This window comes from Clarias gariepinus, chromosome 18, assembly GCF_024256425.1.
Source record: "Clarias gariepinus isolate MV-2021 ecotype Netherlands chromosome 18, CGAR_prim_01v2, whole genome shotgun sequence".
NCBI lineage: Eukaryota > Metazoa > Chordata > Actinopteri > Siluriformes > Clariidae > Clarias > Clarias gariepinus.
The window spans coordinates 22,255,005-22,269,655 of NC_071117.1; the positions used below are offsets into that span (position 1 = coordinate 22,255,005).

The window sequence follows — 14,651 nt, forward strand, 5'->3', positions numbered from 1 at the left end:
TATTACATTTTGACCTTGAGACGTGTGATGATTCGCCATTTGTGTTGCTATGGAAACTGCCACTCATTGCTCAGGCAGATATTCTGCACCTTGGAGATCACTAATACACAAAAATGAGCTTTATGTTATATGTAATTGTCATTCGCACACATAGATGTATTATGTCGGATGTTATGGCCGAATAACAAGCATTGTACAGTAATTAGCCCAGCCAGGGCTTGACAATAGCCAGGATATCAGGCAGGCATACAATGTGTTCCCATGAGGCTGGCAAAAGAGAAAAACATTCCATCAATTATTTATTAAAAAAAAAAACATGTATTACCTATATCTTGTTGTGAACAACCCAGTACAGGATGACATCGACCCAGGACCTCAATATCGACTCAGCTCTCTTTTACAGTATCACAGATCCTTTACTCATACTTTAGCTTATAAATTATAAATACATTGACAGGGAGGAAGAAATACATGTTGAAGTGTCTGCTGGAAACATGCCCTGAAATTTATATGCCAGGTTTTTATCACTTAAATAATGTACCGCAAATATACAGTTTTTCATGTTTTCAGTTCTGTATCTTAGATTTCCATGTTTATGTATAAATGTTGAATTTGGTACTCTTTTAGACAATTTTCTTTTTTGAAGAATTTTATTTTGTCTTTTACAGTGAAGAGTGTTAGGTGTAGAAGGGTCCGACATGGAGAGTTTGCATTTGGTAGTAATAGTGGCAGTCTCAGGGCAGCCACAGACAGAGGCGAAACACACTTACTAATCATGTTTCTTCATATGATGATTAAAATTGTGTTGACAGAGTGAAATATGCAGTATACAAGAATATTTATCTTAGGAAGGAAATATAATTAAGTTGATTATAATAGAAAGAGTCATTGTAAGAAATATTCTTCATTTTTGTTCATTTTTTGTAAAGGTAATAAAGTCTTTTGGGGTTTGGCAGTTGGCAGCTAGCTTTTCAGTCCATTACTGCCACCTACTGGACTGAAAGGTGTATCAGTAGTTAGACAGGATAGGAAAAAAGCTGTAAAATTATCACAAACTATGCCAGATTTATTATTTGTTATTTCAAGGTATTGTTCCTGAGAACAATTAGCAACCTGTTAGCAAGCTTATGCAAAGTAAGGATTGTTATTCTTCCCATCGCTGGTCTTCTCCATTAGGATTCTTTACAAGAATTTGGTTTAATCTATGATTGATTAAACATAGTAAGATGTTTTTAGCATAGGTCTAAACATGGATTAACACCAACAAGTCCAAAAAGTTACAATTCTGACCAGTTGATCTGAACTACAGTAATAGAAGGATAAGTAAGCAATATCACACTTAAGGTCATGCTGAAGTGCTGAATATCAGCAGTGCTGTAATGCCGTCTTTATTTAAGCAGATTCCTTCTGAAACTGGTGAAACTAACTAATTGTGAATGGCAGCGCTGGCAACTGACGGTTAGAGTAATTAACAGGAATGAAAGTACTTACCGGTACTATGCAGCCAAAAGGGGAGAAGAATAAACCATGGAGGTGATGGTAAGTCTTGTAATTTCGCTTTATATTTACACTTATTGCAATTTAGAATATGTCTGCACAGACTAGCAGTTAAACCTTAAAAAAATGTGTACAACTCCGTAAAGCCAACATGTTTGACATTACCATATCAACATAAGTATTTAATTTTGGTTACAAAAATTAATTTTCCTAAGAGCCAGTTGCAAATGTATTTTATGATGCTTCCCTCACAGCCAATACAAAGCATTATGTCAATATTTGACTATAAATATTAAAATTTATGGAAACATGTAATTCTTATAAATATTAAATCTGTCATATTTTAGCAGTCATCAGATACAGTCATCAGTACAAGGAATACAGAAGAATAACAATGTATTAAGGCACTATATTAGTGACATGATGTCATCCAGGAAAGTTAGTTTTTTTCAGCTTTCAGCAGGACGGTTGCACTTCACCTGCTGTCTGCTTTAATTGCTGATTGTACCTATAAAACAGGGAGGCATCTCTAAATAAAAGTAAAAGCAAAGCTGGCTATATAGTTCATCATTCTGCTAAAGTTACACCTTACACACACTGTATACTACATAAAGTATACTATATAATGTATACACACACACACACACACACACACAAACACACACACACACACACAAATCTATACTTTATTTAACATGAATTTATATTAGTACTTTAGTAGATTTGTATAACAGTTTAACAGTATAAAGTTATACAGTTTATATAATATAATATAATATAATATAATATAATATAATATAATATAATATAATATAATATAATATAATATAATATAATATAATATAATATGCATAGTCCCTATAAATGTTTTATTGTTATATACAGCAACTTTATTTTCCTAGTGCAGGGGTTAACAAATTAGCCTTCACAAGCTTGACACTTTCCCTACTTCATCCATCTCATTTTAACCATTATTGAGTATCTTTAAGATGGGGACCAGAGGTTATGTTCCAAATTCAGGAGGCTGCCCAGGAAATGTTCTTTTTTCTCCAGGGAACAGGAGAGAACGGCCCCAGATATTATTGGAACCTTGTGTTAAGGAGGATCAATGCTAATTCTGTCCTGACCATTGAACAATGGACCAGCTATTTACCCTTAAAAGGATCGAGGAGGGCTCATGAGAGTTTGCTTAACCAGTTTAAAAGGGTGTGTTGACCCTTCAGGTACCGCATCAAGCACAGGAGTTCAACGTGAGGGTAAAGTTGAGACAGAACTTGACAGATCAATGCAGTTTCTAATTACAGTGTATGGGTCTTTCATTGTGAAGAGAGAGCGGAGTCGAAGGACAAAGCTATCAATTTACCAGTCAGTCTTCATTCCAAACCTCAATTATACAAGGTCTTGGTAGTGACTGAAAGAATGAGGTTGCAGATACAAACGGCAGAAAATGAAAGAATGTCAAAGAATTGCTGCTTCTTTGCAATGAAAGTAGTCAGTTAAGCTGGTTTGGGCAGCTGTCCAGGATGCCTCTCGGACGACATGGAGAATAGCCTGGGCAAACCAAGGACTATATTAAGAGCTTATACAGTATCACTTGCCCCAGTCACACCCTGCTCAGTCCTTTGAGGATGTTAATCTTGCCCTGCCTCTCACAATTACATGATGCTCTGGTCAGGCCCTCCCCAACTGCCCAAAAGATCATGTTAGTGTGTTAATGTGTTAGAACCAAATAAATTAGCAAATGTGAGGATTTGATAGATCAAGGGCCAAATTGTAATGGCTAAACAACTGGAACAGGACAACTCCAAAACTGCATCTGTGATGGTTAGCACATACCAACAGTTTTTTAAGGAAGAAAAACCAGTGAACCGAGTGATGGACAGCCAAGGCTCACTCATACACATTGGGAGTGAAAGCTGGCCTGGGTTGTCAGATCCAATAATAGAGCTACTGTAGCTTAACTGTCGAAAAGCTTAATGCTGGTTCCAGTAAAAAGGTGTACAGAGGGTCACAGTTTTAGTAGGAAAAGTGGGAACCTACTCAGTATTAGGCAGGTGGTTATGATGCTATGGCTGATCGGTGTATATATTGCCCCAATAAAACTAATTTTTTCTTTAGAAAACTCCAGTCATGTTCAAAAGTTAGTACCCCCTCTTTTAATAATATGTATTTTTGTGTATAAACATAATTTAAAAATCTGATCCTATCAGGTCTTGGCAAATACAACCTCAGATAAGCAACAGTTTTTTTACTGTGCAATTATTTATTTACCAATAATTAAGCCAAAAGGAAAAAAATTGTGGGCAATACTGAGTACCACTTACTCATACCACAGATTTCAAGAGGGTAAGTTGCAACCAGATGCTGCTCTGCCAGATGCTAAGTTTTGGTATGTTGCTGGTCTGGACTGTGTAGGTGTGTTAACACAAGCCAAGAGGAAAGACATACAGTAAGTAATGGTCTAAGAGAGCCAACTGTTACTGCACATCAATATGGAAAGGGTTATAAAAACATTTCCAAACAATTTGGAGTTTATTGTTCTACAGTGGGAATGATTATTCACTAGTGGAAAGCATTCAAGACAGTTGGCAAGCTTCCCATAAGAGTGGACGTCCCAGCACATTCAGGCATTAATAAGCATTTTAAATGTGACAGTCCATGACAACACAATTGGAAGAAGACATATATGGTTTGTTAGGAAAGGTTACCAGGAGAAAGCTTCTTCTTTCTAAAAATAAATGGAAAACCACAAGCCATAAGGCTTCTGAAAAAAAATGTCGAAAGTAGAGTTGTTTGGCCGTAATGTCCAGTGTTATGTTTGGCAAAAACCAAACACTATTTTAGCAGGAACACCTCATACTCACTGACAAGCAGTGGAGGGATAATGATTTGGACTTTTTTTTTTCCAACCTGAGGACCTTTGCCCCCTCCAGTCAATGAGTCAGCCATGACCTGCTCTGTACACCAGGGTATTCTAGAGGCAAATGTGAGGCCATCTGTCCGGCAGATCAAGTTTGGTCAAAATTGGATCATGCAACAAAACAATGAGCCAAAGCACACCAAGAATCTACATCTGAATTGCTGAAAAAGAAAACAATTAATGTTTTCGGAATGGCCTAGTCAAAGTGCAGATCTCAATCCAATTTAAATATTGCAGTGGGATGTTAAGAGAGCTGTGCATACAGTAAGCAAATGCTCAAAAACTTAAAAAAAAAATGAATTTAATATCATAAAGAAGAATAGACCAAATGTCATCAACAACAGACAACGTAAGGAGACTGATAAAGTCATTAAGGAAATTATTCCTTAAATGTATTGCTGATAAAGCTATATCTACAGTCTATTGTATCATGGGGTACTTCTTATTGCACAACCTTTGGTTTTATTTCTTGTTAAATAAATAATTGCACTGAGAAAAAAGTTATATTTGTTGTTTGTTGAATGTTGTATTTGCCCGCTATGATCAGATGATTTTATTATAGTTTTAGATAAAAACAAAAGCTTTTATTTTTTTTTGTTTTACAAAAAAAGGGGGGGGGGGGGTATTTGAAAGTTATTCAAAACTAACTCTTGAATATGACTGTATGTGTTAGGAATTGGTAAAGTTTAGAACATAATGGAGATGCCTGGCCAAAAAAGGTTGAATTGAAAATTTAATTTAAATGAGTAAATATCACAAGTATGGTTAATAGTGACAGTAAAAGCATTTTCAAATGCACAATGTGATGAGAGGAGTACACAGTATTGGGCCTAATCAGTTGTGTGGCCATAAGAATACTATTTGTTAATGAGTCTAATTAAATAATAAGATTTCAGTTTAAAAGGGAGCATAAAGGATTAGACTTTGGGACATGCAAATAGGTCACATGGTCTGAGGAGTCCAGACTTATCCTATACAAGAGAGATTGATGCCTCTGAGGAAGTGCATGAAGCAATACACTCATCATACATAGTGCCCAAGTGTACAAGACTTTGGAGGCAGTGGGGCAACAAAAGGCAAGCAGACTACATGAATGTACTGACCAGCTCTTGACTCAGCCTTTTTTTAGCCATAGTCGGGACAACAAAGTCAAGATTCATGAGGCATATTTACAGTATGAGGAATAACTTTCATGCATCTTTAGGATGTGTTGAAGAAGCTTATGAACTGAAGTCTTAGCCAAAAATAGAAGCAACTCTGGACAGAAATAAATGTAACTTTGAATAAAGTAATTAAAAAAACATGATGAATGTGTACTATAATCAAATCTAATCGTGATCCCACAAAATAGATTGTACTTTTTTGTTGGACAGGCAGTGTAGGTATGCATGGACACTTACCTCCAAATTCTCAGGAGTTGGGTGCTTCCACATAAACCCAGGAAGAAATTTACTGCAAAAAGTGCCCAGTTCTTGGGAATGATCACTAAGCAGTACCGAGACCAAATGAAGCCTAGGAAATAATATTAAAAGCAGAAGCAAAGCAGGTGATTAAAAAAAATATTTTGTACGCACCTTAACAGGTTTTTCATGACTTTAAAATATAATGTCATAAATCTTAATGAGAATTATCATCACACAAATGCTTGCTAGAGAAATTTGCCATGCCTAGGATGTGAAAAAAATAGATGATGGGCACTTCACACTGGTGCTGCCATTTACTCATAATAATGTGACTGTGAACTAATAATGAATCCAGAATTGCTGCAATAGCTACTGTACCTAGATGTTAAATACTGTATGCTTTACACCACAATATGCTTCTATTATACCATTACCAAATTGCCATTGGCATTTATACCGGTGAGTCCCCTCTACAAAAGCTAAAGGAAAATTCTGTTAAGTTAAACTTTATTCCAGAGAAGACCCTGTCAAATAAAATCTTTGTGTCCATTAGGCAGAGAATATTTCATTGCTTTAATCTGACAATTTCTTTTCTGGTAATTTTTGCCCAACAACAGTCAGTATCTCATATACTTCATTTTTTATAAAGTAAAAAAATTATAATAATAAAGTAAAGAAAAAAGTGTAGCACTGTTTCTGTTACTATATGTGAAAGAGGACACATGTGTCCTGAAATGATGAACTACCTGTTGCAGTGATGACACACGATTGGGAGAGACTCAGTTTTTCTGGTGGACGTGTCAAATCAGAAAAACCAGCAAAAACCAATCCCTGCAGAGAGATGATACAGAGTACACATATGTGACCAAAAGTCTAGAAGCAGCTGACCATCACATTACAGATTCAGCCCACTTTGAGTGTTAGCCCTAATTATTTTTTAGGTTTTTACAAAATTTTGGAGTGTGGCTGTGGGGATCTGTGTTCATTCCGTAACAAAAGCATTAGTGAGGTCAGGCACCGATGACAAGCAAAAAGGTCTGTGATGCAGTCAATGTTCAAATTCATTCCAGTCATTCAGAGAAGATAATTGAGACTAAAGCTCTATGCAGGCCACAAAATTTGCACTGTAGCTTTTATTTGCTGATAGTTACATGTAGGCATTATTTAAAAATAACAGAACATGTGTCTGATGTATTTCTTCTTCTCGAGGACTAAACAATTATAGATGGTAATGTCTACTCTTGGTTTGAGCCATGAGTATTGCTGTTAAAAATGATAAACAAATATGAAGACCTTAAGGACCAGAGGGCTATCTACAGGAAAAAAGCAAGCGATTTTGAAGCTGAGAAAAGAAGAAAATAAATACTGGACATTGTCAAAACAACAATTTGAAATGTGCTAAGAAAGAAACCTCTATTGGACTCATAATTAGACATTTAATAAAACCATAAAAAAAGTAGGTAAGCAGTGGTAAAGTGCTCGCTCTATCATCCGGAGACCGCTGGTTCAATCCCCGGGTGATGCTGTTACCTCTCACAGCTGGAGGCCTAGAGAGAACTGATTGGCCAAGCTCTCTCAGAGGGGAGGGATGAGAGGTACTTAGCACTCCCACATTAATCACGGCTCCATAGCCAATCAGGCAATACTAGAGGTAATAATAGATGCCCCTGGTTGGCTGGAAGAAGCGGCTAACGCTTTCCTCCGAGTGTGTTACTCCGCCCCTAACGGTGCGTGAGCAAGCAGATTGAAAAGATGCGGTCGGCTGGCGTCACGCAGTTCGGAATTGGCCACGACTAAATTAGAGAAAAATCAGGAAAAAAAAAAAAAAAACAGTCATCAGTGACATCACCAATAACCTCTTTTGAATCCATAATTTAACAAATGTTAAATGCACCTGGGTACAATTAAAATGTCAGGTCATCTCAATATCAAAAGACCTGTTCCTGGAAGGCCCCAGTGTTACAGCATTACAAACACTACGGAGTACGTATTGATCTGGGTTTGGTTAAAAATATCCCAAACTTCAATCATCCTAAAGAGCACCACTAAATCCAAAAATGGAAATAACAAGTCATGATGGTGAGGAGACAAGAGAAGTGTGGTTACAAAAAAAAAAAAAAAAATCCTGTATAAGTAGACCTTATTCATAGAAGCAAACAAGAAGCCACAGGTACCTCTAAAGGAGCTCTAAGGAGGAATTCTGTTCATTGGGCAACACCAGCTGGACACGCTGGCATTTATGAATGAGTGTCAAGAACAAAGTCTGTTTGACAAAGTGCTAACCCTAACCCATCCCTACTTATCAACCTAAGAAGACCATCTCCATAGTCCATGGTGCCAGGAATGCTTTTAATAGCAAAGCCTGGGAAACTGGTTGGGATTGAAGTATGAGACCAAACCCAATCCTAGGAGAAAGCCTGTTCCAGTCTGTATGAGACAGTGGCAGTGCCCTTCAAACAGAGCAAAAATCTTGGAGTGGCTCACAAACAATAATCTGAATGCACTAGAATGGCTCAGTCAAGGCCAAGTTAACCACCTTGTGAATCTGTGACTAAAGTTTTTTTATTGCTGCCAAACAACTGCCAGAAATAAGGCAATTTTTCCAAGAAGGAATGGACAAAAATATCGCCTCAAGATGGTTGCACCTGATAGAGACCATTTCTGACTAAGATGCATGCAACAGTAATTGCAACCTAAGCTGGTCATTAAAAAAGGGGGTGTCTGTTTATAATTATTAATATTAATTAATAATAATTTACATCATATAAATTGCACCTAGTAATTGCACCTAACATTTCTAATGCTGACAATAAAACATATGCAATTTCATTAGGTGATATATTTATATATATACAGTGTGTGTATGTATATATATATATATATATATATATATATATATATATATATATATATATATATATATATATATATGAATATGAGAAACCAGAAAATACATACACACACACACACAGATATATATATATGTGTGTGTGTGTGTGTGTGTGTGTGTGTGTGTGTGTGTGTGTGTATTCTCTGGTTCTTCATATTAGATTTGCATAAGCCATTACAACAACTACAGCTACAGCAGCTGACAGATGGATAAGCTAAGTCACTGGTACGAAAATAGCTTTCTGCATGATGGCAATATGTGACTAGACTGCCTGGTGAGTAGTTTATAGTCTGAATATCAGTTGAGAGAGAGAGAGAGAGAGAGAGAGATTTAATAAGAAGGTACCTCACCCATTTAAAAACAGGTGCCCAGAAGAAAACTGTCTTTGGTCCTAGAAAAAACAACAACATAATAATAGCATTTACTTTTTGCTCTCTATAGGGGGAGTGAGTGAGCAAATATTGTGTCAAGCACCATTTCCATAAGTTATGGGAAATAATGTATGATGGCTAATGGCTAAGATAGTAGGCCAGTGTTAGACCTAGGACTTTAATCCTCACCTCTGAAAGTATTCTGGGTTTAAAGGGCAACAATCAGTACATGAAAAGTGTAGGTACACTGAACACATTTTATGCTCTGATTCATACCATCAGAGGTGATAGTAATCTAGATGTGTAATATTATTCAAGGAATTCCATATGAATAACAAAACAAATGTACAAGATCCCAAAAGTGTGGATCCACAGGCAATCAAATTATGTAAAATTTGATGTAAAACCCATACCTGGGAATGAGTTCTATTTTATCTTATGTTGTCAATTCTAAAGAAATCTTGTGGGAAAGGAATAAAAATAATAATGTCAAATTTCATGTATGGAAATGCCAATGGACTTTTGGGTCCTCGTACTACTGGCCAAATATACTCTGTATTGGAACTTGTTAGTCTATTGACTGTACTTGATGTTTTAAGTGGAAGATTGAGATTGGTCTGTAAACTGATAGTATTTCTTTTTATTTGGGAGATTGTTTAACTTTTAGTGGGCATAGTTCAACTAAGGCAATCACCATAACTTAGACAACCAACTTTTATGTGCGAAACTGGTACAGTTAACAAAAGAACATGGCTGCAGGTGGATTTGGTTTAGAATAAACCAAGAAAAATACACCATAAAAAGATAGGAAGAAAATAAAACTAACTTTACAAAATATAGCACAAACATGTTTGCAAATTGAAAATGTTTTTGTGATTCAAAATCAATGTTGCACACATGCTTGTGAAAGAACTGAGAAACCAAAGAAATCAATGTTAAGCAGAGGATATAGGTCATACACAAATTATTTAATATCTAACATACCTAACATTTTCTCTTATGGCATTATTGTTTGACAAGCCAAAGGGGAAAAAAAGTTTGCAAATGTACATTAAAGTATTATTTCATAGGACTGATATACTGAATAGTATAACAGGAAGGAACTTGCTATTTGTTGTTCCCAGGTGCCAATGGACACTATGTAGGTATTGGGTTTAGTAATGTATTAAACAGAAAAATAAGCAAGGCAAAATGATCCTTTTAGTCTCAAGTTAGTAGGCATGTGTGAGCTCGAAAGATAATAACAGAGCTCCGGCTTAAATGAGGCACTGGCCTATGATTTGCTGGCGTTATCTGTTGTGCATTATGCCCACACAGTGTTTGAGTTGCTATTGTACATTCATCACATGCATTGTGACCTTGTAGATAATTCTGCTGTTATTTTATATCTTGATTCAGTTAAGTGCTTATAAAGACTGAAGATGTACAGTGGCTCAAGCTATAAAAGTGAAGTAATCACGGTTTTGCTTTGAAATCAATTTCCTTTATTAAATATTAGTTTTCCCCCATGTTTGCTCATGGCAGTAGACTGCGCATGTTTAACATGTCCAGTAGCACAGGTGACCAGTAACACCGCTTGATCAAGGTCAAGCACATTTTTATTTCTACTACAATAACAGCCTCCTCAGAGGTTCTCACCTTATAACCCATTAATCTTGCAAAACTGTATGAATAATATGTGATTACCTGCAGGGTGGTTGTACAGAGGTCTCAATTTTCGCGGAAGCACAAGCTCGATTTTGTCCAGCGTCTTGTGATATGTGACTCTTAGACCACTGGAATAATAACGCAGGAAAACCCGAGCGCCGTTCATACTGATTCTAACTGTCGAACTGGATCCAGAGAAATGTCCAGTCACACGGAATCTGCTCGGGCAAACGTGCGCACGGTCTCCCCACCCTTCAGTACGACCTATCACAATGTCGTCAGAAAAAAAGGCGTATAGTCACCAGGCATAAGAGTGCTGCTAAATTTTAATCTGGGTTAAATGTGTCCTGCAGGTTGCAGTTGCATTTAGACGCCACGTCATGCAAGACACGAGACAGCAACACTGGGTTATAAATCGGTAATTACTGGATGATTAGTAATTCTGCATATTATTATTATTATTATTATTGCAAAAAAGTGGAATTGTGGAATAACTTAAAACACGTGAAGAATGACACGAAAAGTGACAGTTAACGCTTCCGCTAAAGAGAGAGAGAGAGAGAGAGAGATCCGGTACAGTGTCGTGAACTGCACACTGTACAAATGTTCTATCTTATAAAAACTATCAAATCTGCTGTGTGTTATCCAGAATTCTATATATTCTGTCTAAAATTACAAAATTGTATACAAAATTGTCCTTATAGACTACAAACTTCCGTAGCAGGAACAGAAACAGGACATTTCAAAATGCGTTCAGAAAAAAGAAGGAACAGTTGCCTCAGAGATCAAATAAACTTCACGCTGTCAGTTTCTAAAAGCCAGATCAGCTTAACTCTGACTCAGTTACTATGGCAACATACTCTTTGAAGCTAGAGCGAGCAGGTGTAACTTAAACTTACCCCGAGTTTCTTCTCCCCTTTACAGTACTGTAAGTCTGCAAGTGTCAAGTCCACGTGTGACTGTTTCCCCTGACGATGGGAGTGTTCTGTTTAACATCAGTCACGCTGAGCAGGTTTCACACACAGATCTATAAGCTTCATTAAAGGAAAAAAGTTCACAGCCAGTATCAGTCTAAGTAATAATTTATTTATTTTGTATGAAAGGACATGTGATCCTGTTATTTTGTGGTGTGTGTTATTGTCTATAGCATTTTTACAATTACAGTGCCATAAAAAGTATTTGCACCTTCTTGAAATTGCATAGTTGTCACAATTAAATTATTCAGAGAACTAAACTAATTTGAATATTATGCAAAGATAACCAGAGTAAACACAAAACATAGTTTTCAAATGATAATTTCATTTATTGAATAAAAAAAGGATCTCTGTGTAATATTAAAATTAGTTTGATGGTCTGAATCATTTAGGTGTGAACTAAAGTCTAAAAAACTAAACAAAAAAACGGGTAAATACTTTTTCACAGCACTGTAAGTCCTACTCAATGAATAATCCTGATACCAATCCTGACCACACTGCTAGCACATGCCCGATGAAAGAGCAGACAGATATACAATACACCATTGATTCTGATTGACACATCACCTCCCCAGTGTCCGATAAAGACAATTTAATGTTTTAATCAGTTTTCTTCATTTCTTTTTCCAAGTTAACCTTGGAGTTAACAACTGATTCACAGGGAGCTATAGGAACAAAAATGACATACGAAAATGCATTTTATAATATCAGGTTTAATTACTTTCACTGCAAATCATCATCATGGAGGTATATTATGCTGTGGAGATAGATGGACTCCCTTCCTGATTTTAATTTTGAGCATTGCTCTTTTAAGAGATAAAAGGCACTATATTTATTTTGGTACAACACTATCATTAGCTGTTAGATTTTATTTGTAAGGTGTATCCCGAATATGCCTCCCTTTCCTTCAGCATGAACCCTTCAGCTAAATTGGAGGAGAAACTTAGGGTAAATCAAAATAATGTGCTAGAGAGCCGATTAGCTTCACAGAGTATGTTGCAATAATAATTCATCCAGAATCAAACAATCAAACAGGCTTGTAGAAACCAGAAACCCTGAGTCTCCTCAAACTCTTAGTCAACTAACTATATCTGTAACTAAACTGCTTTCTAAAATACCCAACAAATGTTAGCTCCTCCATGGTTATACACATAGGGAGGCGCCACATAGGCTACTGACCTGTGTGAAAACAGTTTTTGATCTCTCACTGTTAGGGACATTCAGTGTGACTGAAGCAACTTCACTCTTGTTGAAATCAAGTGCCATGTGAGACTGGGTAGGCTGGCAATAAACTCAATGCCTGCTTTTGAAGAAATCGACTGTCCACCTCAATGCAAGAAACTCATCAAAGAGAGAAAAGTTGAGGTGTCTTCGAACAGCAAACACATGTCTACGAAGGCAGCAGCATCGTCAATAAAGATCACAATGTTGCCCAGCAAGTTTATTCTGACAATAGCAGATCTGTCATCCTCTTGTCCAAAAATGGTTATATTTTGCTCCTCAGTATGTGAAACAATTTAAAAAACTGGAATTTTAGTTCCAAGTAGCTTCTCAGTGAGAACATCTCTTTCAGTCAAGTCTTTGTTTGCTATTATAACCTTGATGTAGGTCCAATTCTAATTTATTTTCTTGAATTTGTCCATATAAGAGTAAAATTGTCTATACAAAAGAGAAAATGTATTAAAATTTTTCCGTATAAGAGTGAAATTTGATTTTTGTCCTCCGTCATAATGAGCCATTCATAAGCACATGCACTCTGCTTTAAAGCAATTTAAAAAACACAACTTAATAATAAAAACATTTTAACATTATATAACTTAGCTGCATATTTTTGTGGTATGATTTGGTGAGTCAGTACATTACCTGTCCTCATTTAGTGTAATCATTGTATACACTATATATATATGTATATATATATATATATATATATATATATATATATATTATAACAATATATGTGATTTATATATGTCGCAACATTGTACCCACTACACCAACACACACAAACTGTGAGAGGCAGGCTAAGAAATATATAAAGAATTTTTGCCACCTTCTTTGGACTCCTGAAATTTGTGTATCTTCCCAAATGTTTAACGGATAAGGTTATTGCCATCACCTTCCATCTGGGCCCAGATAATAAAGCAGCTTAATTTCTAATCAATGTATGTGGGTTGTTCGGCTGGTGAGTAAGGTACGGACGATTATATTATTTATTTATTTGCATTTCAAATGTCAGTTGTACTTACTGGAATAAATACAATCACATGCAGCTGTTGGTTTACCTTAATACTGCACTGCTACAACTTGCAGAACCTGCCCCATGCATGGTAAGGTGTACGGTTAGTGTTGTATAATGCACGGATATGTGTGAGTGTACACAGAACCAGTGCCTTTATTTTCTAAATCTTTATCCAAGCTTTTCTGAAAATTCGGCAGCACTGATTTTGCACTGTTTTAACTCTGACTATTGTACATATATTGCCTATTGCATTTGTGAACTTTGTACATATTGTAAATATGTATTTACATAGAAAAATATTTAGGATCCTGAGTGTAATTTGTGTATTTATGTGTAACATAATGGTCCTGAACGCTTTCACTTTTTTTGACAGCACTACTAGTCCACGTTTGGTTTGTCCTGTGGAAGTTTCTTGAACGCACGCAATAATCCACTTCACTTCCGAGTTATACGATTTATTTGTTGCGACTTTTTGATGCTGCTTCAATGCCTCGGGAGCTACGAGTTTACAACGGTACAATTTTGTTTTCATCGCGAAACTGCTGCTGAGAGAGAGCGAGAAAACTGCTGAATATCTCCTCTTTTGCCAAATCCGCCATCTTGGCGTCTAGATACTAAAGGCGCATGCGCTAGTGCGTTTCCTCTTAAGCTTGCGTAGAGCAGAAGGCGTTTCCAAATAAAGCCTCGTTTCGAGGCATGTGTCGTTTCCC

The 14,651-nt window shown here is 36.4% G+C and overlaps 1 protein-coding gene across 1 annotated transcript; it reads right to left on the reverse strand.

Annotated features, from left to right (window-relative positions):
- Positions 1-633: 633 nt before the first annotated feature.
- mpc2a (mitochondrial pyruvate carrier 2a) lies at positions 634-11,696 on the reverse strand. The gene is made up of 6 exons (XM_053476449.1): positions 11,628-11,696; positions 10,768-10,992; positions 9,061-9,101; positions 6,567-6,651; positions 5,818-5,929; positions 634-2,005 (listed from the first exon to the last, which is right to left on the reverse strand). The coding sequence occupies exons 2-6, from the start codon at positions 10,892-10,894 to the stop codon at positions 1,954-1,956; spliced, it is 417 nt and encodes a 138-aa protein (XP_053332424.1). The 5' UTR covers positions 10,895-10,992; positions 11,628-11,696; the 3' UTR covers positions 634-1,953.
- Positions 11,697-14,651: the final 2,955 nt, after the last annotated feature.

What these genes read in the sequence shown, in the direction of transcription:
- mpc2a (XM_053476449.1), bottom strand. Translation starts at nt 10,894, where the DNA reads ATGAACGGCGCTCGGGTTTTCCTGCGTTATTATTCCAGTGGTCTAAGA. An exon ending in GTGTGTCATCACTGCAACAG is followed by an intron (nt 5,930 to 6,566) that starts GTAGTTCATCAT and finishes ATTATTTCCTAG; the next exon opens with GCTTCATTTGGTCTCGGTAC. An exon ending in CAACTCCTGAGAATTTGGAG is followed by an intron (nt 2,006 to 5,817) that starts GTAAGTGTCCAT and finishes CCTGTTTTATAG; the next exon opens with GTACAATCAGCAATTAAAGC.